Consider the following 27,590-nt stretch of genomic DNA (forward strand, 5'->3'; position numbering starts at 1 on the left):
TTGGGACAAGTGACTTCCGTCTCAGCTTCCCAAGCTAGAAAGTGGGCCCTTAAAGAAGATTGAGAGAATACAAGTCACATCCCCTGTTTGTGCCTCAGTTTCTTTATTGGCAAAACTGGGGGGGAGGAAGTTAGATTGTAGATGAGCCCCTAGGTTCTTCCAGTAGTAACCAGCATCCCCCACACCTGCCTGGGGACTAACGCAGCCCATCCCTCTGCTCCCCACAGCTTCCAAGGGCTTTCATCAACGTGGTGGAGGTCATGGAGTTGGCTGGCCTACACCAGGGCCAAGGTGGGAAATGTGACCCGCCCCTGGCTGCTCAGTAAGTACACAGTCCCAGGATGAGGGCCCCTGGGGAGAGCGGGGCTCACGGACGCTACCCGAGGACACCAGTGCAGGCTGAGCCAGACGATCCTGTCCCGAGGAAAGACATCAGCGATGCACCAGGGGCTAGAAAAATCATTTGGAAATACCTCTAAAGTATTGAATGCCTACTGTATGCAAGTCACTTTATTTCTCTGGACCCCCGGTTGCTTGGCCGCAAAGCGAGAGACACAGACCAATGATCCTTGAAGCGCCCAGCATGGTCTGTGATTCCAAACTCCAGTGACTGCTCGGTGTTTGTTTGAGAGGCAGCCCCGGGCAAGGCGCTTCCAAGACAGCTGTCCCGCTGTAGCTGGCTCTGCCCTTTAGGAGCTGTGAGATCGTGCACAAGCTCCATAACCTCTCTGGGCCTCTTACTCTTCATCTGTAAAATCTTGCAAAGTAGTGAGGTCTAGAAGAAATGTATGTAATGTGCTTGGGCCCTGTGGGGCAGGCTCTCAGTCAAGAGTAGCTTTTATAACATCCTTGAAAGCCAGGCTCAGCGCTAAGGTCTGTTGTACAAGAGACTAATTTGTGTTGGGGGCTGGAACTTATTAAAGCTCAGCTGTGACCCTGGCAGGAAATTGCCATCCTCTGAGGCCAGAGGGTCACCCAGACTTCCTGTGATCATTGCTTTGGGAGAACAGATTCTGCAGGGGGCTGAGGAGTCCTAGCTGGGGTCAAATGGATTTGCTGGCAAGGTGACCAGCTGGTTCCCATTCTTTTTGGGTGCCAGGTGGAACAGCTAATAGCTGGGAGGTGGGAAGGGCTCCTCCAGAGGCTTCAGGCCTTACATTCTACCTTGTCTGTGTGTCTCAAACTGGTCGACACTCCCCAGCTTCCCAAGAGACTCCCCACTCTGGAGCCCTGAGGGAAGTCCTGAGCTCCTGGAGGTAGAGCTGGGAGGTCTCAGGACCAGGAAGAAGAAAGATAAGGTTATCATGGCTGTCTTTCCAAAACTCCAGCCCTTCCCTAGAGGAAGACCCGGGCTGGGGCAGGAATAACGAGGTGGCAAGGGGACCCAGATATCAGGTGCCAACTCTCCCACCTTCTCTTTAAACAAGCATCTGCTACCCCTAGTGCCCTTGAATTACAGTCTGTGACGTGGGGCCAGGAGTCACCCAGGCTATGTGGGGGGGTGGGCGGGGGTCAGCCACCCGGGTGCCTCTCCACAGGAGCAACTGTACCTGCCTCAGACGTTCCCAGGAGAATCCCCTGGAGCTGCAGGAACTGAAGCAAGTGAACTGGAACTTCCAGGTGAAGCTGCACCCCTCCCCCTCCTATCCCAGCTGGGGGCCCCCTCTACTCCTGGAGAGCAGGGGTTTGCTGAGAACAAGGCTGCTCCCTAAAGGCAGATCACAGCCCCTGAAAGATTTCTCCAGGTGAAAAGAACAGCAAGCCGGGGAAGGAGAAATCTCCGAGGGGAAGCTGGGAGAAGCCCTGCCTCCCAGCCCTGGCATGTGCTGGGCACCATCTCTCACCCAGAGGAGGGAGGGGAAGTGTCCACGGCCCCGTTGGGCTCCCCCTCCCTCAGAACATAAGGCTTAGCCCTGCTTACCTCCATCCCCAATTCTGTGTCCTCCTCTGCTCAGGCTGTCCCCCCTTGACATGCCCTCCCCAGCCCTTCTGCAACTTCTCCACCTCACGCACAGGGCAGGTCTTCTCGCCGCTTCTGAGAAGCCTCCCCTGAAGAAACTTGACCCTCAGGTATCTCCCCCTATTGGCTTCCATCTACCTTCATGGACCCTGAAGCCCTAGATGGTTCTCATGTTTTCTTACATCCTCATTTTTCCAGATGGATTGTTAGCTTCTTGAGGAGAAGCACATCTAACCCTTTGACATGGACCTTCATCCCCCAAGTACACAGGCATTTCGGGGAGCTGGTGTTGAAATGCTCCCCATTAGAGCTGGATCTGAACCAGAACCCCATGTTCTAATTCAGCTCTTCATGCAGTGAGACTGGGGGAGGCCTTTGGCCCACACAGTCTGATCAGAGGCTCCGACCCAGCCTCACAGAGACTTCAGAATGGGTGGTGCTCATGCCTGGGCGCAGACAACGTGAGCACATGCATGTGCACTAGAGTGTTCCTTGAAGTCACCCCTGGCTGAGGGGTGGGGGGGGCAGCGCATCACAGCCAACCCAAGGCAGCAGGACTAGAGCTCGTCTGGCCAGCCCTGCCAGGAGGGTTGAGGAACATCTCCCCCCTCCACAGAGCGGCATCTCCAGGTTGTCCTACGAGCCCCAGTACCTGCAGCGTGAGGACTTCGCCGTGGTTGTGCAGCCTTTCTTCCAAAACACTCTCGTCCCCCTGAACAGCGTAAGCTGCGGGCATTTCTGGGAGGTGTGTGTGGAGGGGCTCTTCTTAGGCGATGTACTTCCTTCTGCACCTGAGCTTTTTCTGACGATATGGCTCCAAGAGGGCTCCTAAGAAAGATTTTGCTTTTTTTTTTTTCCCTAATATTATTGGAACTTAGATATACCTGGAAAGAAAAGGAGAAAATTATCAGTGACCAAGCTCCCCAGGCCTGGCCCTGCTATTTGCTAGATTGGGATAGAATGGAAAGTCATCTATTAGGGCAGGGACGTGGAAGGAAAAGGGATGGACTGTGGGTGGCTACAATTCAGGTCTTTTTAAAAGTTCCAAAATTGGGGAGTTTCTCCATCAATCTCTGAGCCAGGTGGCAGCAGAATTGAATGATGCCGAGGACACCTGTGGGGGGCAGGGGGGTGGTACCTTTTTCCACAGGAACGTAATCCCTTTGCCTTTGGTCACAGAGAGGGAGCGTTGACCTCACCTTCTTCTCCGAGGACTGTTTCCACTTCTCAGAACGTGGTCATGCCGAGATGGCCATCGCGCTCTGGAACAACATGGTGAGTGCCTAAGTGCCCCTTGGGCTGTGTCAAAGGGGACCACCCAAGGGTGTTGACCACTGCCCAAAACGAAAAACCTGGCGGACAGAGCTCCCTTCTGCCCAAAGCTCAAAATGGTGCCACAACTTCTTTGTCCTGACAGATTCGATTATTTGAGCAATTTCCCAGTACGGGGGGAGCAGGGATAATTTTGTAATCAGATAAACTGGATGAAATCAGCTTCAACCCCTTACTGTATGACCTTGAGCAAATGCTCTTTGGTCCTCTGTATCAATATCCATAAAAAACAATGCAAATGACACAAATCTCAGAAAATCAAGGTACCATATACACAGCACCCAACACGATCATTAGCATTCAGAGAATGCTAGCCCCCATTACCCTAATCTCAACACATTCCCGATGATTTTTTTTTATAATTTTTTTTTAAGATTTTATTTATTTGCGAGAGAGAGAATGAGAGACAGAGAGCATGAGAGGGAGGAGGGTCAGAGGGAGAAGCAGACTCCCCGCTGAGCAGGGAGCCTGATGCGGGACCCGATCCTGGGACTCCAGGATCACAACCTGAGCCGAAGGCAGTCGCTCAACCAACTGAGCCACCCAGGCGCCCTCCCGATGATTATTTAAGCATCAAAAAGAAAAGAGCCACCCAGCCTGTTTCCCAGGCTGTCCACCTATTCCAGACCTTTCTGACAGGGATGATTGGGACCTTAGGAAATTCACATATCGAGGGGCCCCAGGGCCGCCTGGCCTTGTGCCTTGCCTCTGCGGGCTGGCCACTCCTCTACAACCCGCTCTGCTGGAACAGAGCTTGACCAGTGACCCCAATAGCTGTGTCCTGTTGCGCAGAGCAAACGAAATGCCTTTCCAATCCAGTGGCTTCTTTTGATCTTGGCTCAGCGGGTAACCCAATCCCCACCCCAACCTGCATTCCCCCATTTCTCCCATGGTGACCAAACAAATCCACACTCTTGCTTTTACTGCAGTTTCGGGCTGGCTGCCTCTCTGCCAGGATTCCCTTGTGCGGATATCCCCACACCTGCCGCCTCACCCAGCACTGCCCGCCCCTTAGCCACACCACCTCCTCTTCCCCAGCAGCATGCCAACAGGTTCCGTCCTTGGCCCAGTTAATCACAGACTCAGCCTTCCTTCTCCCTTTGTTTCCCTTGTTGACGCCACATTCTGCCCACTCCTAAAGGTTTCGTCACACTCTGTCAGCCCAGAACTCGGAACTTCAGTCAAAACATCGTTGAGTTCCCTCCCACCCAACCTCCACAGGAATCTTGTTCACCAAAGTTTGCACAATATCATTCCTGAGAGCAATTTTGAAGTCCAGTTGTCCTCTACTGATGGAGTCCGATGACTTCATTCCTTTTATTATTTTTATTTATTTATTTTTTTTTTTTAAAGATTTTATTTATTTATTTGAGAGAGAGAGAGAATGAGAGACAGAGAGCATGAGAAGGAGGAGGGTCAGAGGGAGAAGCAGACTCCCTGCCAAGCAGGGAGCCCGATGCGGGACTCGATCCCGAGACTCCAGGATCATGACCTGAGCTGAAGGCAGTCGCTTAACCAACTGAGCCACCCAGGCGCCCGACTTCATTCCTTTTAAAACCCACCCCCCAAAGAGTGGTTATCTGTGCACAGTCCCATTTGTCCCCCTGAGATCTCAGGGGAATCCACAGATTCTAACAAGGGCCAGGAATGCTCAGCCCCTCCGCCCTTCCTTCCCAGCATTTCCATCAGGGGATGGGTGGTCTTCCTACCTGGTGGCACCCCCAGCCTGCATAATGCCCAGGTGCTCTGGGAGTTCTCTGGGGCACAATGGCCAGACCGAGGACTTGAATACATTGGGCCTGCTGGTCTCTTTCTGCAGTAATTAACAACACAGTTCTGGCTGCCTCTTCCAAAGCAGCTCAGTGGTTTGCCCCATTGGCCCAGGCGAGAGGCTTGTTATACATAAGGGCAAGTGGGAGGGGAGCAGGTAGGAAAACAAAAAGGTGAGCGCGGCCGTGGAGTCCTCTTGGTAACCCCACCGGCCTGTCCAGGGCTCCCAGCCACCAGGGTCCTAGCCCTGCCCCGAATTTTAAAAAACAAAGCAAAACTAAACTGAAATCATCTAAGAGTGTCTTGTCCTGTGCTGTATAATTTAGGGAAGTAATTACATAGTCCCATGTTTTCATCCAAAACCATCTCAGGTATAAACCCATTACACCATGCCAACTTTTCAGATCCTCTCCTTCTGGTGACCCCTAGAGCGACATATATAATAGGCCACTAGAACTAGAGGAGATCTGGCAGGTCATCTAGCCAGAATGCTCTGTTACTAGCATACAGGGAGAGGAAGCACACAGCCAGTTGGAGGCCGAGCAGGGATTAGAACCCACATCAAATCCCCCAGTGCCCTGGCCGCAGCACCAGCCGGCCTCCCCGCCCCCACCCCGGTCAGCACATATGTAACCAGTGAGTTCACGTCTCGCTCTGAGAGTCCGATGATGTGGCGTCTGCAGGCTTTGGCCGACGCTCACAGGCTACCCTCTTTTAGCCTATTTCATCTCCTGTACCTCTGCTCAGCAGATTGTGCCGCCTCCGGAGACCTTTGCAAAACCAACACCAGAAACACCAGTGGCACGAGGGAGCGTTTTCCTCCTCCTTTTTCCTTCTTTTTCTGACGCTATTCCCCCACGGGCCCCTGCTCCCTCTTCCCTAGAAATCTTGCAGTCCTCCAACCTCTGCATCTCCCCAGGTGCCGGGTGACCACGCGAGCCTCCTACCTGGTGTCCCTGGCACTGGGCTTACCACCACCATTAGAACAGCAGTGCTCAGCTCTGGCCAGAGGTTAGACTAATCTGGAGAACATTAATACCGGCAACCAGTTTGGCCTAGCCACGATCGCTGAACATCTGGATTCCCTGTGACCCAGCGATCCCATCCCTGGGTATATCCCCAACAGAAACATACACGTAGGCTCACCAAAAGATGCATGCGGGAATTTTCACAGCAGCACCATTCACAATCCCCAGGCAGGTAGCTCCCCAAATGTGCACCAATAGAATGGATAATCAAAATGTGACACATTCATGCAATGGACTACCTCCCAGCACTGAGAAGAAGCAAACTTCAGCCACATGCAACTATGTCTATAAATTTCAAAAACAAGCAAATTAATATATGGTCTTTGGGAGGGGGGGCAGAGGAAGGAGAGTACTGGAAGAGGGTGGGAGGGATGCTGAGTGCTGGTACTATTCTGTACCTTGATCTAGATGCCGTTGACCGTTCATTCATTTTACCACAATTTATCAACTGTTCGCCTGTGATTTATACTTGTTTCTAAATGTATGCTAGCTTCAATAAAAAGTTGACTTGAAATCAATAACCCAAACAAAACACTAGTGCCTGGACCTCATCCCCCGAAATTCTGGACTAGTCTGGGGTAGCACCTGGGTTCAGCAGGTTTCAGAAGCTCCCCAGTGATATTATACAGGTTTGCAAACCACTGCCTTAGATCTCTTTGCCACAGGGCAGCCCCAGGAATCTGTGTAAATGAAAATCCGACCAAACTTCCAAGGCCTGCCCCTCCCTGAAGGGGACAGGCCAGGCCCCTTAGCACAGCACACCAGGCCTTCGGAGACTTGGCCCCCGTTAACCTCTCCAGCAGTCACTCCCACCGCCCTCTGATTGGCAGTGGGGCAGTCTGGTAAGGAGCGCGGTTTCCCGCACCACCCATGGTTATCTCATGCGTCTGTGTGTTGGCTCTTGCTCATCCCCTTATCGTGGACTGTCCTTCCAATCTTCTTCTCCTAACTCATAGCCACCTCACCACTCAACTCAAGTGCTAGCTCCTACAGGAAGCCTTCCCTGAATCCCCAGAACAGACTAGAGGCCCGCCCCTGCTCCCTGCCCCAGCCCTGTTATTTGCCACATCGTTGGTAGCTGCAGTATCAGCCTTAGGAAAGGTGGGTTCTCAGGAAAACAACTTCATTTCCTGAGGCCAGCCCCAGGCCTTCTTGCCTGAGCTGCTCCACTCAGGACTCTGTGACTCTAGTCCATCCACGCGCTCCCTCAACAACTATTTATTGAGCATCACTATGCAGAGGGGACTACCCCAGGTGCTGGGGAAAAGAACATCCTTGCACTCACGGGGAAAGGACAGAGAAAACTCAACAAGTCACTAAGACTTTCTGACCACATTCAGGGGAAAGAAAGAAAAGAAAGAGAAAGGGAGGGAGGGAGGGAATGCGCCAGAGTAATGGTGGGGGAGAGGGAGGCGTCTCTGATGAGTGACCTGTGAGCTGAGAACTGAATGTCAGGAGCCTGCCAGGCATGCAGAGGTCTAGGGCCAGAGTGTTCCAGGCAGAAGAAATAGGACCTGTGCGGGCCTGGAGTCAGGAATGAGTTTGAAGTGTCTGAGCAACAGAAGGGCCAGTGTGACTGGAGGGAGGTGAGCAAGGTCAGAGAGGTGAGCAAGAGCAGGGCCAGGTCCTTGGATGGCTTCCAACAGGGAAGCCAGAGGATCTGGTTTGCCCACTGGCTGCCATGTAGCCCTGGACTAGAAGGAAGGAAGAGTGCAATTAGACCAGGAGCCCAGGTGAGAGATGAAGGTGGATGGGCCCAGGGTGATGACAGTGGAGAAGGAGAGAAAGGGTCAGAGTTGAGATCTGTTTTTGGACTGGCTGATGGAGGAGGTTAGAAGAGGAACAAAGACGAGAAGGAGGTGGGTGGGGGGATGGGTTAACTAGGTGATGGGGATTAAGGAGTGTACTTGTAATGAGCACCTGATATTGTATGTGAGTGTTGAATCACTATATTATACACCTGAAACTAATATTCCACTGTATATTAACTAGAATTTAAATTAAAAGAAAAGGAACAAGAGATGACTCCTCCATTTGGGGTCAAGAAAATTGGGTGGATGGTTGAGGTGCTGGAGAGAAATAAGCTTGAGGGGGAAAAAAAAATCAAAAGTTCTCTTTTGGCCACGCTAAGTGTGAACCACTTTCTGGAACTCTACCTGGAGGCATCAAGTAAGCTGTTGAATCTATGAGCTGAAGCTCAGAGACAGAGTCAGGCATGGAGATTTAAGAAAAAAAATGTGAGGCTCATTCATGGGAGGGGGTATTCGAGGCCATGGGATCGACGAGGAGCTCCTAGAGGAGAGTAGGTGGGAAAGAGCTGGGACCTACCACCAAGCCCCAGGGCCTTCATTCCAACCTCTGACCTCAGTGACGGATGAGAAGGCGGGGGGAGGGGGAGGTGGGCAGGAGAGAAGAGTGCCCTGTTCCGGGAGCCCAGATGGGCGAGCGTTTCAAGAGGGATGCATCAACTTTGACAAATGTTGCTGAAAAGTCAAGCAAGATGAAGACCACAAAGTGAGCATTGAGTCTGGTGAGATGGAGGTCATAGTGACCTTGACCAGAACTTCAGTCAAGTGATGGAGACTGAAGTCTGACTGGAGTGGGCATTGGAACGGGAGGTCAGGAAGTGCAGCCAGTGACCACAAATGATTCTTCCTAGAGGCACAGGGAGGGGTTGTGAAGGTAGCTGGAGGGGACGCGGGCTCAGGGAGGATGCTGGGAGACTGTGCACGGATGACAAGGAGCCAGGAGAAAGGGAGAACCCGACGCAGTCCTCAAACCCACGACGTGATCCTTCCCTTCTTCTGTGCCACTTAGTTTCCGGGTTCCTGGAATGTCAGGGAATCAGCCAACCTGACCTTGAGCATCTATATGGTCACTCGGTGGTCGTTCCACTACAAGGAGCTTGTGCTTCCTCAGCTCTAAGCAAGTAGAAACGACACATAAGTAAACCACCTCCTGCTCGGCGTCATTTCTCATCTGATGCTCGCAACAGCCAAATGTGGGTGGTTGGGGCAGCTCGGGAGCCCGCCTAGCACGAACAGCTCTCAGCAGCAGAGTCTGGACCCCAGGGGATGTGTCCACTGTGCTCTGCCAGTCACCATGGGGTCTCTCTCAGGGCCAGAGCAGCTGTAGGACAACGGAAAGCAAGATCACAGGCAAGGTGTGGTCGGTAGCTGCCATGGCATCCTTTTACCTCCCTCGTAGGCAGTACCTGGGGGTCAGGAGCAGAGGGGCTCAGGACTGGGCAAGGAAGCAGATTCTAAGGGCAGAAGCTACACAGTGCCAGGGGCCTACCCTTCTCTGGGCTGGCCGCATGTCAGGGGGCAGGCTGTTGGCTAAAGATGCTGGGAAGGGGTGCACAGCAGCTTCGAGCTCATTCTCAGAGGGTCTCAGGACTAAAAGTATTAAGCAGAACCTCTCTGAACAACAATTGCTCCAGGGATGTTCCGAGTAAACCTCTACATCTGTGTGAAAAACATACAAAGTAGCTTAAGTGAGAAAAATGTCTTGAGGTTGACAAGCCAGGTAGAGTAACCAATGAGTTGTTAAAGTTTTTCTGAAACCAACTAGCCCCGTACACTTGAAGTTGGTAAATAGGATTATCACCATTTTATAAAATTGCAAACGCAGGGTGTGTGTGATCACAGCCACGCCGAAGGGAAGCAGGAAACGGAGGTTCTGGGCCAGGCCCTTGCACGGAGTCACTGCGCTGGGCCTGTGTCCTCCTTGGTCAAGCCAGGGCAGACTCAGCGTCCCGCCCTGCCTGATGGACTCCGACCTGCCCCTTCTGAGTCAGAAGTCAGGTCCGGCAGCGAGGCATCTGCCGTGGATCTTGCGTTTATTGCATTATAACCCACGCTGGTAGAGAGAGGGGGTCAGGTGGAGATCCTCCTCCGACAGGGAGGTCTCGGCCACTGTGGAGGAAATCCCGGTTTCCTTTCTCTCTTCAGCTGGAGCCGGTGGGCCAGAAGACAACCTCCAACAACTTCACCCACAGCCGAACCAAACTCAAGTGCCCCTCTCCTGTGAGTAAACGTCCTAACCTCCTGCCTGTCCTGTCTAGTGTGAAACAGATGCTTGGGGGGATGGGGTGGTCCCCCAAACCAGAAGGCACCAAGGAGGTCCCTGGGAGCTGTATCATCACTCACCTTTGTTCACTGCCACCATTCTCAAATCTCACCACTCCTCCTGGTCCCTGAGACTTCACAGCTCCTCAGGGTGTAGGAGGGAGAAAGCAACAGTCCATGGAAGAGGGGCTCAGGGGAGACGGATGAATGGGCCGTGGTTAGGTGTGTGTGTGGGGGGGGTTGTACAGAGAGAAATAAGACACCATGCCTGTTCTGGGGACCTGTGCTCTTCTTCCTCCCTTCCCGGCACATTCTCTCTTCCCTCACTGCTCTCACCCAGACTGCTGACCACGCTCCCAGCATGCTCCCCCGGTCGTCCCTCCCTTCCCTGACCATCCTGTAACTGCTGCCAGGCACCATGCGGCCTGCACGGACAGTCACTCTAGCCTTACCGAGGCTGCTGGAAACCCTGCCCTGGTTCTAGCTGCTCACTGGAGCATCCGGAGGGGAGGCCCAGCTTCCTCTATGACCTTAGACATGCCTGTCCCTGAAGAAAGGGTCAGCTCCCCAGACAAGGCCCGCAATTGCCAGGTCTGTGCTTTCTGGAGGCTCATCCCCATCTCTGCCTATGGGAGATTGCCACATCCTTCAAGGCCCAGGGGCGGCCCCCCTCCCTGGGCTACTGTTCCCTTCCCTCACCCTACTGCTGCCCCCCGAACACACCTGTGGTGGTCTCTTTTCTGTTTACACCTCTCAAAAGACACGTCCCAGGCTCCTTTGGGATGTGATTGTTTCTGAACATGGCCTACTGGCTGACAGGACAGTGAGAGTGGCCACATCTGAACCCTTCGTCACTCTCCCAGCTCCACGCTCATGTTCACGGAGGAAGGAGAGAATCCAGGGAGGCAGGCCTGAACATCTCCTCTCCAGGCCCCCCTCATGCTCGGTTCTCTAACCTACTGCAGGCCCAGCTGTCCTTCCACACTGACTGTCATCCTGCTCCCGGGCACTCCTGAGGTCAGAGGATGGGGACAGCTGTCCAGTGGTGGCCTAGAGAAGACAGAGGTGGGGGCTTTGCAGCCCCCAGGACTCTCTTCCTTTGGTTGCCTATCCATTCCCAATCTTATTTCAAAATCAGGTTGACAGGAGAGGGGATGCTGGTGAGAAACCAAAAGGAGGTTATAGCGGGGTTTTGGCCACTTTGGAGACCCATCCTCGTTCAGAAGGTTTGGGCACAGTGTAGATGAAGAAGGCACAGACCTGGCAATTGCGGGCCTTGTCTGGGGAGCTGACCCTTTCTTACTAACGGGTGGGCTGTGAAGATGTGCAAGGTTATCGCACCATCGCTGGGATAGGGCCTATGCAAGCCTAAGGTGAGCAGATGGATGGTTTTCTGAGGTCCTTAACCCCTGACCCTCTCCTCCGCCTGCACAGGAGAGCCCTTACCTCCACACCCTGAGGAACAGTCAGCTCCTCCAAGACCAGGCTGAAGCGGGCCCCAGCGTGCTGAACTGGGCCGTGCCAGCGGCAGCAGGAGGCGGCCTTGTCCTTGGGGTTGGCACCATGATGGTCTGGAGAGTCGTAAGAGGTCGCCGGCAGGAAAGTCTTCCAATAAGCCTGAACACTGTGAGCTTCTAGGCCTCCCGCCAGGTGCGGTGCTCACCCTAAATGCCCCAGCCACACTCTTCACCAGCCCTCTACCTCAGCCACCTTGCGCACCGCAGAGAGCATTTGCTTCAACGCCTGGCGACATCAGAAGCCAAAGGGACAGTCACGACTCCTTGGGGCCTGGGGCCTACGCTCCTAGAATTGCCAAATTTAAATAAAGGCCAAAGCCATTCTATTCTTGGGTCAGCCTCATTGAAGCGCTCGCTTTCCATCTGTTGTGCAATGCAGGTGTGGGAGCTGGAGCCCTTCGTGTCCTGTGTCAGCCAGAGCTGCCCGAGTGACGGTCAACCAGAGCACAGACCGGCCTCGGCCAGGCTCCAGCCCGGCACCCAGGGAGCAGATCCTCAGTCACCGAACCCACTAATTAAAAGATGGGGAAAATGCTGGCCACCAGGTGGTGGCTAGATTATTGGAGCTGGCTGACCACCATTCAAATATAATCCAACACCTAGCTTTGACACAGCTCTTTTGTACCCAGGACAATGTGGAACATCGTGGTACCTCCAAGGCTGTGCGTGTCACAGCCCGGCTGAGGAGACAAACTCCTACAAAGAAACAAGAAACTGCACGACACGGTGCAATTCTGTTCCGGTGCCTCGGTACGTAAAGGTGTCTGATCACTCCGAGACTAGGAGGAGTTCCTTGAGGAAAGTTATCTGGAAGAGAGAAATTTTGAAATGTCTTTAAAAAAAAGGGGGGGGGGGATTGGGCCATGAATACTTCATTTACCTGCAACCTGATTTTCTCAAAGTGCTAACTTCAAGAAAGAATTCCTCTTTCTACACTACCAGAATTGGAGCGCATGCTAGAGAGAGTCCAGTAATACAGGCTACATTCATTGAGCCCCTGTGAGGGCCCAAGGCCCTGAGCAAGGCCCTGAGCTGGATGTCTTACACAGATTCTCTCTCATTCCACACAAAAATCCCAGGGAAGGAGTGAGGAAAAATAGACGTGTTAGTTGCACAACATTGTGAATGCACTAAATGCCACCAAATTGTTCACTCTAAAATAGCAAATTGCAGGTCCTGTGAATTTTGCCTCAATAAAAACCAAAAGAGACTCCATGATCATCTGCATTCTAAGTACCTCTCTGATCCCAAAGCTTGGGATGACAAAGAGCAGGAGTTAGAAAACCCAGACATACCATTTCAATGTGTGGCCTTCAGAGCAAACCCCATCGCCAGCCGGAGCCCCAGTTTCTCAGATATCTCATCTATAAAACTGGAATTAGAGTACTCATTTCGCTTGCCTCACAGCACTGCTGGAAAACAAACATCTACAAAAATGCTCGGCAACTCTAAAATAGTGCACATATAAAAGGGGATTGGTTTCTCCTCTGTGAAGAGTTGAGATAGGATCCAGGTTGTCAGGGAAGTGCAGAGGTCCAGAGATGGGTTTGGGAATTGGGCAGGAATGTACCAGTGAAGACTGCCTGCCTTCCCTCCATCATCTTATCTCTTTGGAAAGCTGAGCGGAGTCCCCAGAGAACCTAGATCCAGGCCCAGTGTTCCTTTGGGCTTCAATTTCTCTTCCTGTACCATGGGAACAGTGTACCTGCCCCCAATTCTTCTTATGACCAAAAAACATAGTGACTGAATCATACGTGTCCTAAAGACCTGCCACATCCCAGCTTGTGCTCCTGGCTTACCACAGTTAACAGCAAAGATAACCCACTAATTCCAAGAGTCCAACACCACTATGCCCTTTTTTTTTTCTTATTCCTCAAGTTTTCATTCCTTCAATAGCTCCCACCTCAAAGAATCCTGGAATTCATAACCACAAGTCTATCCTCACTTGGGTTGGAATTTATGTGTGCTACCTGAGTAATCCAGGAGCCCCCCAGTCTGAAAAATTAACCAAAAAAAAAAAAAGTGATCCCAGCCTGGTGACCAAGGAAACACTCGGCAGAAACAAAGAGACACGGGTGCCTGGGTTGCTCAGTCCTTAAGCGTCTGCCTTCGGCTCGGGTCATGATCTTAGGGTCCTGGGATCGAGCCCCGCATCAGGCTCCCTGCTCAGTGGGAAGCCTGCTTCTCCCTCTCCCACTGCCCCTGCTTGTGTTCCCTCTCTCGCTGTGTCTCTCTCTGTCAAATAAATAAAATCTTAAAAAAAAAAAAAACTTGGTCAAAAGCCTTCTTCATAAAGCACAGGGAGCCCTGAGCTCTGAAGGATGGTGAGAGGACTTGGCCAGAGGCCGCCAAGAACGGAGTTGTTGAGACCAGGCAAACTCCATCTGCGTGGAGAGGCAACCAAGCATGGTGTGCACAGGGGACAACAAGCAAGCCAGAAAAACAAGATGGCGGAGCCAGCCACGGCCAGATTAGGGGACACCACGGAGAGGGCAAGGAGCTCATGGTGACTGGACTGTTGCAATGGTTGTACTATCAGGCTGCATTGGATTTGTACAAAAGAGTTGTACAAAGAAAAACAATACCAGTAAAAGCTGACAGGGTGCTTACACTACGACAGACCCCCACAGCACACGGTAATTAAACTGCACATCCCCATTATCCTCTTTGCACAGAGGAGAAAACCCAGACTCAGGGAAGCGCTAACTGGCCCAGAGCTCCACTTGCATTACGTAGTGGACATCCATCCAAATGAATACTGGTGTCCAGCGTGGGGAAATAGCCTGGAAACATAAAACAGGTGATTCTAGAAGTGAAGTAGGCCAAGTTGCAAATAAATGTGCTGTAAAATAAAAACCTAGACAGGCAGGGTAGTATCTTCCCAAGGCTATGAGGACACAATGAGTTTCTCTGTTTCCAACTGGTCTGAAGAAGTCAGCCGTTTCCAGTTAATAATCTAGGATTTTAAAAATTAACTGTAGGGGCTAAGATTTATTTTGCTAAAGGATGTGTGGAGTTAACAGCAGTGAGCAAATCTTTTAATTAGAAAAAAAAATGAACAAACAAGGGCTGTGAGAAGCTGTAGACACAACAACTGGACATTTTACGTAACAGTAGTGTTGAAGAAAGACCATAAGCATGTTTAGAAGATTAAAGGCAAAGGAATTTAAAACATCAGACCAGAATAAGGCATTATTTTTTTTTTAAAAAAAGGCAGAAACTAAGAACCAATAGAATTTCTAGGAATTGAATATATTGGTATTAAAGAAAAAAAAACTCCAGTAGAAGTATTTAAATAACAGATCAAACACTCAGTGAACCAACATTTCTTGTGAATTTACTGTGTGCCAGGCACTGTTTTTAGCAGTCTGTATTACTCAATAATTCTTACAACAGCCCAATGAGGTAGGCGTAACTATTATCCCCGTCTTACAGAGATAACTAAAGCAGATTCTGTGTGTTTTCACGTCTTTTTTTAAGAATGAAATTAGATTAAAAACAATAGTTTAAGGGGCACCTGGGTGGCTCAGTTGGTTCTCCCTCTCTCGCTGGGAGAGACCTGACCTCCAGCTCAGGTCATGATCTCGGTCCTAGGATGGAGTCCCACATGGGGCTCCCTGCTCAGCGGGGAGTCTGCTTCTCCCTCTCCCTCTGCTCCCCCTGCTCATGCTTGCTCATGCTCTAAATAATCTTTAAAACCAAAACCAAAACAAAACAAAAACCCTAATAGTTTAAAAAATAGGTATTCAATAATTAACTCCCTTCCCATATCAGCATTCATTCTAATAGTTTATTCAAGGGGCTTTGTAAAACCACCATAACAACGAAAATATATTTGGCTCTTTACAGTTAACAAAACACTTTAATACGTTCTCCTTTAGATCCTAAGACTTGGAAGCAAAGTACAGTATTGTTAAGAAAAAATATCCCAAACTTGGAAAGAAGACAGAAAAGTGACCTGTCGATGTTATTACCAAACTCATCTAAGAAATATTTAGTTATCTGTGTTTGACTTTGCTGTTTACTATTTGATTAGAGCCCACACACTATGAAGTTCTGTTGACTGGTGGATTTCTCACTGATAAAAAAAAGATTACAGTTTTATCACCCTATCAGACATTAACCAGTTTTGTATATTAGCAACATCCTTTCAGCATTCCTGTGACCAACAATGTAAATCTCCAGCCCTCAGATTCTCCCTTGAACCAGACTTAACCACCCTAAGGATTCCCTCATTAATTACTGAGTTAAAGTTTTTGACATGTGCTCATCCTATAGTTGTATGAAAATTGCATTTTTCACTTTTTAAAAATTAAAAAAAGGAATGACTCTTTAAGAGAAAACAAATTTTTAAAAAATTAAGAGAAAATATATCAAACCTAAGGGTATCTTATAAAAACCCAGTAAAGTTGAGCAAGTGGGAACGGATAAGCCAGTAATCTCATCTCTAGGTGACAGTTCCCAAAGAAAACATTTGCAAACGCATCTCTCTAGGGTGTAGTGTGCAAGAATATTCACAGCAGTGTTTCATAAAAACAACAAAACTGGAAACACAGAGATCCATGTCCATCCATAGCAGATTGGGAAAATAACTTACGGTATGTTAATAACACACGAGCATTTATGCATCAGTAGAAAATGAATCACGACAGCTGCATTCATCAAGCTGGGTGAATCTTACAAATAATGTTGGAAGTTTTACAAAGAATACATGTAACATGATTCTATTTAAATATGGAGACAGGAAATCAATGTAACAATATCATAAAAATCAGTGAAGTTGTTACCTTTGAAAGGAGAGGATAGTGATGAAGATGGATGTACAGAGGGCTTCAGGAATACTAGAATTTTTATTTTTTTTTAAAGATTTTATTTGACAGAGAGCACAAGCAAGGGGAGCAGGAGAGGGAGAAGCAGGCTTCCCACTGAGCAGGGAGCCTGACACGGGGCTCAATCCCAGGACCCCGGGATCATGACCTGAGTCGAACGCACACGCTTAACCGACTGAGCCACCCAGGCGCCCCTAGAATTGTGATTTCTTAACATGAACTTGCTTGAGAACTATTCTTCAAATTGAATTTACATGCATTTCAGACTTTTTCTATATATATATTTCATCATATTTTTAAGTTAAAAAAATTGAAGAAGAGGTTTTATACAAGAACCGAGCTAAATTAAGTTGCCTGTTTATTCAGTGACCAGTTGGAGGGAGCGGTTTTCGGCTCTCAAGCCTGAGGATATGCCTAGTAAAACCTCCCACTTTCCGAGCCAAGGTGGAAAGGCTGTTCCCAAGGGTCATATACAGAACCTGGATGAGTGTTCATGACAAAGTGGCCACAGCAAACGAAGCATAAGTCAAAGTTGACCTAAGAAAAAAGGACCCCGCCTCGGGGCAGGCCCCCGATCCAGCAGGCCACGGAACCAGCCTCCCAAGAGCCGGCGGGTTTGGGGCCAGCATCTCAGCAACAAGGCACTCGTGTAGGGCAGCAAGAGCTCCCCAGGCTGCAGCGAAGGGCAGCTACATCCTGTAGCTCTGTGCGACGTCCAGAACACTTGTGCTCGGAGCCTGTCCCACGACTCTGGCAGCTCGCGCTGTGACACGCCAAGGGCCAAGGGCATGTGTGCCCTCCCAGAGAGGCCCCGAGTCCACCCCTCTGGGGCCCCAGCCGCCCCAGCCAGCGACAAGTGAACAAGCCTGCTGCCATCGGGTGCTCTTGCAGGGGGCTGGGGGGGCGGCGGGGGCATGCATGGGGAAGAAAGGGAGGAGGAGGACAGGAAAGGAGAGAACAGAGGCTTCCCCTAAACATGTTCGTCACGGACGGTGCTTCCAGCATTTGAATTTCATTCTCCATGACCAATGAAAGCCTCGAGCACAGCCAGGCTCGGGGACTAAAGAGTCCACACCAAGCAGCAGGTAGGAGAGCTGGAGATCAGACAGGAGCAAGAGGGGATCCAATCCTGGATCGTTAGGAACTACCCTCGTTTTTAACTGTAATCAAACAGTGATAAGGTCTACTTTAAAAGGCCATTTGTGGATGAAATGAGAAAACGTTATGGGAAGAGGGTCTGGCAGAGTTGCTGCTTGATACACGGGGACTGTAATGCTTCTCCTCTCCGGGGACAAGCTGCGCGGGAAGTCTGTCCGTGAGTCCTACCCTCCCCGCCCTCCGCAGCGCATCACCTACCCTGGTTCTCCGTACATTCTCCACCTGAGCCTAGAAGAAAAGGATTGGCCCCCTGGCAAAGGCTCGGGTTCGAGCTGGTACCTAAGGGGAGGCACCTTCCTTGGGTGGAAGAACAGAGGCTAGAGCCCTGGGTCCCACACTCCAAGGTGAGCAAGTCAGCCACAGGGCAGGCCTTGGACTGCTCCTTTCTGAGCATTATTAAGTTCAATTTTAACCTGTCAGCCTTTACGGATATTCCAAAAGACCTATGGTACAGTCTCCTCTCAAGTGCTATCATCTTGGGTTGGCCCTGAACTTGGGGAAGATCCCAGGATCCAGGATACAAGAGGAGCAGGCTCTCACGACCTGTTCCCAAATCCCCTGAGAGCAGCGGCCTTCTCTGCCCACTCCGTCCTATTACAGAGTCCCCTGGCAAAGTCCGGTTTTAGGTTAAGTTTTTTCCGAACCTCTATCTCAAAGGTAAAAATGGGCCCGGGGTCCACGGCAGCAGCTGCAACAAGTGCCCCAAGCCAGCCCTCCCCAGGACTACCCCATCCTGGCCTAGATGCATCGCTGGCTACGTTTTTCACGGTGTCCAGGACAAAATTAAAATACGAGGCCTCTTATTGAAAAATTAAGAATTTTTTGTGATAGCAGAGCATTAAAAGCAGCATGGGGCCCTTCTGAGAATGGGGTCCTCTGTGACTCACGGGTCACATGCCCACAAAGCTGTCCCCACCCCTAGACCATGTAGTGCTTTGTACTTGCAAAAGCCAGAGTGACAAACCATCACCGCACCCGTGTCCCCTGTCTGGGGCGGGAGGGGAAAGGAGGCAGCCAAGGGGTGTCAACCCCCCAGAGGGCAAGTTCCCCAGGGCCCTGTGGCACAGCAGAGGAGGTCCTGCACAAAGTGAGGCCTGCAGGGCAGCTTGGTTTTTTTCCACTTGCTAGAAAAATAGCTCAGAGCAGATCTCCTGTGACCAGCAGATCGATGATAATGTCATTATAAGTGGAGGCTGTTTCCACCTTTTTTCCGGTTCTATTTTTGTAACTCATTTTACACAGCAGGGGACATGCTCAGGATCTCTTTGGGTCTGAGATCCCCTGGGGAGACACAAGAACATAAGCAGTTTCCTGAATCGTCCCCAGGGCAGGCCTCCTTCCAGAAGGCCACAGGGGCACCTGTGACACCAGATCCCGGCTGGCTCTGTATCCCTCCAGCGGCTGTTGAGAGTTCGGGGAGGGGCCGGGATCTGGCGCAGAGTGAACGCTCAATAAATTTAGCTATTATTCATATGAAGCTCCTCCGTTTTCAGATTTCATCTGATTGCTTTCCTTGCTCTGCCAAATGCTTATTTATCCAGCTTTCCCCGAGTTGATGTTTAGGTTATTTCTAGGACAGGAACACGGTTACCAATAGGTGTCTTCATTCATTTAAATCTGTCAGCCAGCCAGTCAGCCTATGGAACGGAGCCTCATTCTCATGTGTCCTGGGCTGGGCGTGAGGAAACCTCCATGAGGAAGCCACAGGTCACCTTCAAAGTTCTTACAAGGAGCTATGGCGCCCACATACCCTAGGTACCTGCAAATGTTAGCGACGCACTTCTTTCCAAGTTAAATATATAACTGTACTCCTATACCGATCTTAAAACAGTCACAAAAATAGGAAATTTTATTTTTTTATTTTTTTAAAGATTTTATTTATTTATTTGACAGAGAGAGAGAGACAGCGAGAGAGGGAACACAAGCAGGGGGAGTGGGAGAGGGAGAAGCAGGCTTCCCACTGAGCAGGGAGCCCGATGTGGGGCTCGATCCCAGGACCCTGAGATCATGACCTGAGCCGAAGGCAGACGCTTAACAACTGAGCCACCCAGGCGCCCCGAAAATAGGAAATTTTAAAGATAAAAATGAAATACCCATTTTGCTCTTGGGCACATACTATTATTTGGGGGCGGGGGGAGCGTTTTGATTGAATAGGGTTTCACTACTTTTTAAAATCTTGATTTAAAGCTTTGTAACTAGGACGCCTGGGTGGCTCAGTCGTTAAGTGTCTGCCTTCGGCTCAGGTCATGATCCCAGGGTCCTGGGATCGAGTCCCACATCGGGCTCCCTGCTCGGCGGGAAGCCTGCTTCTCCCTCTCCCACTCCCCCTGCTTGTGTTCCTGCTCTCGCTATCTCTCTCTCTCTGTCAAATAAATAAAATCTTTAAAAATAAAAAAATAAAGCTTTGTAACTATTCATAGGTCTGGAATTTTATTACTAAACTTGCTTCAAAGATTGGCATAGCTAAAAAAAAAGATTTCTGGCAAAGATGGGTAGCTCCAAATGGAAGACAGACCTTGTTAGTTGTATTAAATCATGATTCTCAGTTATACAAAGGTTTTTGTTGAAATGTCACTAATAAAAAGCTCCTTCTCCCTGATGTCAATCTTTTTATTTAGCAACTTCTGCGGTGTTCCATTTTTCACAAATGGCTTCAAAACCACACAGATACTCTTCATTTTGAAATTTCAGGAAGAGGTTTAAAAAGTTTACTTCCTAGTTTTTGTTTAATTTACAAAGGTTTTATAGATGCTCATCATGGTCCGTTACAGAACCACACAACAGTAACATTTCCAAACATCTGTTTTCAAAATCAACTCCCACCCCCACCTTTGTTTTTAAAAAGCACCTTGGCACACCATGTTCTGCAAGTTACTTCCAAAAAGCAATCACTTCCTCCCCTTTTCCATAAAGTAAGTTTTCTTTCTAAAATATTTGTTAGGCGACTTATTACTGACAACTAGTTATCATCATACAAAAGGCCAGCAAGTTTGAAACAATCACCTATTAATAAAAAAAAAAAATGCATACTTCAAGTTTGATGGCTTTTAAAAGCATGTTGCCAAAATACTTTCATGATGACGTCCCAGCTCATTAAAAAGTGTTGTAAGGATTCCATTATACTTTAAAATCTTGTTTTTGTAACAATTATCACACCGATGATATGCTAGCTCATCTTGGGCATTCCTGGCTTTTCTGCACTAGCTTGCCAATGATAGGGTGAAAAAATTTCATCAGTGCTGCTGTGTTTGTATTCTTCTCACCCAGGAATCTTTATTCTAGTCAAAGCAGTAACCATTCGTGAGGATGCTTCCATGGTTTTTCCAAAGCATTGTTTTATTTTTTTTTATTTTTATTTTTTTTTAAAGATTTTGTTTATTTATTTGACAGAGAGAGATACACAGCGAGAGAGAGAACACAAGCAGGGGGAGTGGGAGAGGGAGAAGCAGGCTTCCCGCAGAGTAGGGAGCCCGATGCGGGGCTCGATCCCAGGACTCCGGGATCATGACCTGAGCCGAAGGCAGACGCTTAACGACTGAGCCACCCAGGCGCCACCTCCAAAGCATTGTTTTATTAAAGAAGTAGTTTTCTATTGAGAATAGATCTTCACCAGTACATTTTTTTTAATGTCTCACACACACACAGCAACTGTATGTATAGCTCATAACAAACAATCCAACAAATACCTAAGGCTAAGACATGTTGGGTTTTTTCAAATCCATATTTTATCCAGATGCCCAACGCTTCATAATTTGTTCTAACACTTGGCAGTGTTTTCTCTGCATCTTCCAACAGTGTATGCCGACAAGTACCTATTCCTTTCGTGCTGTGTGGTTTCCCTGGTTTTATTTTAGTCCTTATGGCATATGGCTCTCTGCCTCTGCTGGTAAGGAAACTAAAGGGAAAAAAAATACCTCTAGATGTTTTTCATTGCATTTAATGAATTTTGTGAGGTGTCGAATTCAGAACCTAGGATTTCAAGCATCCCTTTTAAGGAGTGTAGTGGTTTGTGGACAGGTACCAAATGCCTCGTTTCTAAGTATCTTGCTAATCCATATGGCTCACATCATCAGCCGGTATCTGAATGCACCGTACACAGTTAGGGATGGGTTTCGCATCACTAGGGAGGGGTGTATATAAATCCATATCCAATACAGACTTGAGAATTTCAGTGTTTTATCTTCTTGTCAGGTCTGAGGAGATCATCATTCATGTTTCATAACGGGCTCTGGAGAGCCCTCACTGTCAGGGGCTATCGGCCCCGACATTTTTCTTGTTGCTTTAACTTGCCTGACAGCTTGGTGTCAGACTTCCATGCTCATTCTATTACTCGCTAACTCTCTGACCTGGGAGGACAGTCCTCACAGCACTTTCAGCCCCTCTGTGCTCAGTGCACCCTGCCACCACTCATACAGTATGTGACGTGTGATGCTGGAGGACACCGGGGTCGAGCCACAGATAAAATATTCGGAAGGCTGATAGCTTCTTACGGTAAAAGGCATATAAGTGGAAATTCTAATTTTCCCCCCCACATCCTAATGGATCATCCTACATCCTTCACTTTGGGGATAGTCCTCAAATGAAATGTGCTGCGTCCCAGGGAGCAGGTTATCAGAGAACCCTAGTTATCACTACCAATCCATTTCTCAAATATTCTTGCAACCCGATGTGCTTTCCTAAGCGAGAGAGAATGGCCTGAAGTTAAAGCTGGTCTCTGGACTCCTGCTTAATGGGACACAGCCAGCGGGTGCCCCATGGGGTCGGGGTTGTTGTTGGCCTTGTGTAGTGGTCATGAACCGGGAGAACTCCTGAGGCAGATGGAGAAGCAGACACATAAATGTAGTGAATGCTGAAGAAAAGGGCACACAAGGACCCATAACAGACCAAAGAAGGAGAAATTCAGGAAGGCTAGAGGCAATGGGACCTTTGAGCAAACTTGGAAAGAAGGGTGCAATTTCAGTGGGAAGGAGAAAGCAATGGGGGCAGAATTGCAGGATAAATGGTGAGATGTTTGGGGAACATGGAGATATCCAGAACTGATGAGAAGGAACAAAAGGTGGGGTACCTGGGTCTCTCAGTTGGCTAAGCATCCGATTCTTGATCCCACCCAGCTCAGGTCTTGATCTCAGGTCAAGAGTTCAAGCCTCCCCCCACCAAAAAAAGGAACAGAAGGTGAAATTGGTTTCCCTTAAGGAACTAGAATGTACTCTCCTACATTAACAATGTATGGTGTCTTCTTAAAAGAGAATGAGGGATTTTTTATTATTTCCTTGGTAAGAAACGGTGTCTCCTAGTGTTAGCCTCCTTAGCGCTCGAGTCTGGAAACTGTGAAGAAACCTGGAAGCCACACGAAGGAGTTGGACTTTGTCCAAGATGCACCTGACAGTATCTTACAGGTGGTAGGGAAGGATTGTTTTTAAGTAGAGGTGAGGCAGGATTAGATACCTTCCACAGCATTCTTGAGGATATGCTCAAATATAGTCCAAGTTCCACGAACATCAGAATCACCTGGAAAGCTTATTAAAAAAATGCAAATTACTGGGCCCCACCCTCCCTTTTCAGAATCAGAATTTCTAGGGCTGCATACAGACAGCAATTTGCATTTCAACAGACTCTCCAGCCACATTTTTTCCTGTATCATCATCCCACGTCCTCATCCCCACCCCAAATAATTCAGGCACATATTAAACATTAAGAACAAGTACATTATTGGCTTTATGAAATAACTGTGATTGGTTTGAGACAGAATGTATCAACAAGTTATTATGTTTCTAACGTGGCATTCCTGATCCTTACCTCAACTCTTAGGTTTAAACTTGAAACTCCATGTTCACTCCGTTTCCAACTATTATTATTAAAACAGTCTAGTTCTTGCCCTCCCAAACTTCGATCCCTCTCCTTTACCCCGTTCCAAGTTTTACCTACATCATGTGGTTAAGGCCAGGTGCTTTACCTTTTAACATTTTGATCTTCATGACATCATCATGAAGGTTTTATTAGTCTCATTTTTTTTTTTTAAATAATCCTGAAGCTGGACTGTAGAAGATCGGAAGGCTTATCCAAAGTTATGGGGTTAGCAAGTAGCAGAACTAGGATTTGAAATCTGTCTGACTTCAAAACCTGTGCCCTTGAAATTAAAAAGACTAACAACCAGGGTTGGCGAGGAAGAAATGAACTCCCATACGTTATTGATGGGCATGTGAAGAGCACAACAACCTTGGAAAACAGTCTCACAGTTTCTCCTCAGGTTAAGTGTACCCTTATCGTATGATCCAGTAATATATTCTTGTATTTGTCCCCACAAAAGGAAACCTACATCTACACAAAGAGTAGTACAGTAATTCTGATCAGTTTTGTTCATAATAGCCCAACACTGGAAACTTCCAAACTGTCCAACAACAGATGAATGGGATAAAAATTACAGTATATCCATACAATGGAATACTACTCCGCAATGAGGCAGAATGAACTACTGAGCCTCACAACAGTATGAATGGATCTCAAAAACATTAAAGAATCGGGATGCTGGGGTGGCTCAGTCAGTTAAGCGTCTGCCTTCGGCTCGGGTCATGATCTCAGGGTTCTGGGATTGAGTCCCGCATCAGGCTCCTTGCTCAGTGGGGAGCCTGCTTCACCCTCTGCCCCTTCCCCTGCTTGTGTTTTCTCTCTCTGTGTGACAAATAAATAAAATCTTAAAAAGAAAAACCATTAAAGAAGCCAAATATCAAAGAATACATGCTCTGTATTTCCATTATATGAAACTCAAGGAAAGGTAAAACACATCTACAGTGACGGCAGGTTCCCTGGGCTGGGGCGGGGGTACAGTGTACAAAAGAACCTGAGGGAGAGAACTTTTGGGTGATGGGGCTGTATTATATCTTGATTATGGTGGGGTAACGTTTGTCAAAACTCATTAAATTGTACATCGAAAATGGATTCGTTGTATCGCATATATTATACCTCAATAGAGTTGATTAAAAAACCCAACTTGTATTCTTTCCCTAGACTGCCCTGCCTCTCTTTTTCTCACTCTTCGCTGAGTCACACACCCACCCCCAGGCTGAGGGAATGGCGTGGTACATCAGGGCTTCTATACTGGAGACCCAGGAGGCCACACAGCACATTGCCTTGATAATCTTACACCAAAAGCAAACTTGGTCACGCCCAAGTTTATTCCTTTATTGGGCTCTAAACTTAGTTTAGCCTGAGCCCCCACCCATCAAGAGCTGCCTCTGTGTTCCTTGTTATCTGTGCCAAGGAACTGAAAGGCAGAGATCCCCGGAAACTTCTGCACACTGGGCTGGCAGGGCAGCCCCCTCAGAGGGGTGTGCTACTTGATACCCTGCCCCTCCCCAGCCTCCCACCAAGAAACCTTCCAGTGGAACCCCAAGCCAGAAAACAATGGCAAAGCTGTTGCCTACACTAGCCTCCTTCTGAGTACCTCCTAGCCTGGGAAGGGGCCTCTGGAAGACAGGAGGAGGGCATATCCTCCATTCTCTTAAATGCAGCACTTTCTTAGCCATCCAGAGGCAACTTCGCTTGACTCCTCCTCCAACTTCTCCCTGACAGGAAGACTGCTCCCTATCCAGCTTCTGAATTTGCTTAATTTCCTTGACTTCTGATGAACAGCTTAATTATGCTGCATAGGATATTGTCTTATTCACTAATTGCTTTGTGTGTCTTCCCTAATGTCTCCAAGAGGATAGTGTTTTGTTTTGTTGTTTTACTGCTGTATTTACAAGGCAATGGTGCTATAATGATGGACTGACTGATGGATCCCACCTTTACCCCTGGAAGAATACCCCAAATACCCATGTTTGTCCCCTCGAAAATGCTATAGTCATACCACAGAAAAACAAAGGATGAGACACCACTATGAACAATGACAGATTTCCTCTGCTATCCAAAAGCAGAGCATTCCTATGAAAATTTTTCATAAGCCAAAATGGTATAAAGCAAAGAATTAGCATTAATATATATGGAAAAAAATTAAGTTACCATTAATTTATTTGGGGGAAAAATCTGAGCATTCCCAGACCCCCAAAATAACATCTCAGGTTTTTCTAATACCTTAGAACACATCTTGCTACTGGATGCACAAAATCAATCGATGCTCACAAGTGCAGCTCAAAGCTACGGCAGCTTAGTGCTGTGATGCTTAGTTCCCAGGGAAGGAGCTCGGCAGTGCCACTCTCACTGCTCGGGGTCCATGCAGGCTCTATAATGGCTTGCTACTAAACAAACACTGAATGCTATTTTTGTTTTTTCGCCTGTTTTTTGTAAAAGTGAAGATCCTCTTCAGATTTCTGTCGGCTAACAAAAAGGGTATTAATATAGGTCTCTCATAAAAGCAAAGTGGCCTAATGCAAACTTTCAAAAAGCGGGGGGGTTGGGGGGCATGCCAACAAATTGGACAACCTAGAAAAAACGGATAAATTCCTGGAAACATAAAACCTACCAAGAGTGAATCATGAAGAAATAGAAAATCTGAACAGACCAATTACTAGTAAGGGGATTGAATCCGTGATCAAAAACCTCCCAACAAAGAAAAGTCCAAGACCAGATGGCTTCACTGGTGAATTCTACCACATATTTAAATACCAATCCTTTTCAAACTCTTCCAAAAAGTAGAAGAGGAAGGGATACCTCCAAACTCGTCTTACAAGGCCAGTATCACCCTGATACCAAAGCCAGACAAGGACAATATAAGAGAGGAGAAAAAAAAAAAAAAAGTACAGGCCAATATCTCTGATGAATGTAGATGCAAAAATCCTTAACCAAATACCAGCAAACTGAATTCAACAGTACATTAAAATGATCACACACCATGATCCAGTGGGATTCATTCGAGAAATGCAAGGATGTTTCAACACCTGCAAATCAATCAATGATCACATTAACAAAATGAATGCTAAAAATCCTATGATAAAAATCCTATGATCATCTCAATGGATACAGAAAAAGAATTTAACAAAATTCATCATCCTTTCATGATAAAAATCTCTCAAACTAGGTATAAAGAGAACATACTTTAGAATTAAGGGCTAGGGGGCTTGGGTGGCTCAGTCGGTTAAACGTCTGCCTTCGATTCAGGTCCTCATCCTGGAGTCCCAGGATCGAACCCTACATTGGGCTCCCCACTCAGCAGGGAGTCTCCTTCTCCCTCCCCCTGCTCGTGTTCTCTCACTCTCTCTCAAATAAATAAAATCTTAAAAAAATAAAATTAGGGGCCATGGGGTGCCTGGGTGGCTCAGTCAGTTAAGTGTCTGACTCTTGCTTTTGGTTCATGTCATGACCTCAGGGTCATGAGACTGAACCCCACATTGGGCTCCATGCTCAATGAAGAGTGTACTTGAGATGCTCTCTCCCTCTCTTTCTTCCCCTCCCCCCAGTTTGCATTCTCTCTCTCTCAAAATATTTTTTAAAATAAAGTTAAATTAAATTAAGGGCCATATATGACAAGTCTACAGGTAACATTATACTCAATCAAGAAAAGTTAAAATCTTTTCCTCCAAGATCAGGAACAAGGATGTTCATTCTCACCACTTTTATTCAACATAGTACTGAAGTCCTAGACAGAGCAATTAGGCAAGAAATAAAAGGCATCCATATTGGAAAAGAAGAGGTAAAATTGTCTCTATTTGTAGTCTCTGTGTATACCATACATAGAAAATCCTGAACATTCCACACACAAAAAACTTAAATTCAGTTAAGTTTCAAGATAAAAAAAAAATATCAGTATATGCAAAAATCAGTTGTTTCAACATGCCAACAAACTCTCAGAAGGAGAAGAAAATAATCACATTTATAATAGCATCACAAAGAATAAAATACTTAGGAATAAATTTAACCAAGTAAGTGAAAGATCTGTACACCGAAAACTATGTAGCATTGATGAAAGAAATTAAAGAAGACAAATAAATGGA

At 48.0% G+C, this 27,590-nt stretch overlaps 1 protein-coding gene and 1 long non-coding RNA gene across 2 annotated transcripts in view; one reads left to right on the forward strand and one right to left on the reverse strand.

Annotated features, from left to right (window-relative positions):
* Window positions 1–12,003, forward strand: part of PLB1 (phospholipase B1) — a 140,530-nt gene extending 128,527 nt beyond the window's left edge. Inside the window, exons 54-59 of the mRNA XM_078056125.1 lie at window positions 228–322; window positions 1,539–1,620; window positions 2,577–2,681; window positions 3,140–3,235; window positions 10,044–10,118; window positions 11,595–12,003. Coding sequence (XP_077912251.1) covers window positions 228–322; window positions 1,539–1,620; window positions 2,577–2,681; window positions 3,140–3,235; window positions 10,044–10,118; window positions 11,595–11,798 — 657 coding nt within the window. The 3' untranslated portion in view covers window positions 11,799–12,003. The remainder of the gene's footprint in view (window positions 1–227; window positions 323–1,538; window positions 1,621–2,576; window positions 2,682–3,139; window positions 3,236–10,043; window positions 10,119–11,594) is intronic.
* Window positions 323–3,184, reverse strand: LOC118534387 (uncharacterized). Its single transcript, XR_004916650.2, has 3 exons — window positions 3,099–3,184; window positions 2,613–2,844; window positions 323–450 (listed from the first exon to the last, which is right to left on the reverse strand). It is a non-coding gene; the product is annotated as an uncharacterized LOC118534387 (long non-coding RNA).
* Window positions 12,004–27,590: the final 15,587 nt, after the last annotated feature.

This window comes from Halichoerus grypus, chromosome 10, assembly GCF_964656455.1.
Source record: "Halichoerus grypus chromosome 10, mHalGry1.hap1.1, whole genome shotgun sequence".
NCBI lineage: Eukaryota > Metazoa > Chordata > Mammalia > Carnivora > Phocidae > Halichoerus > Halichoerus grypus.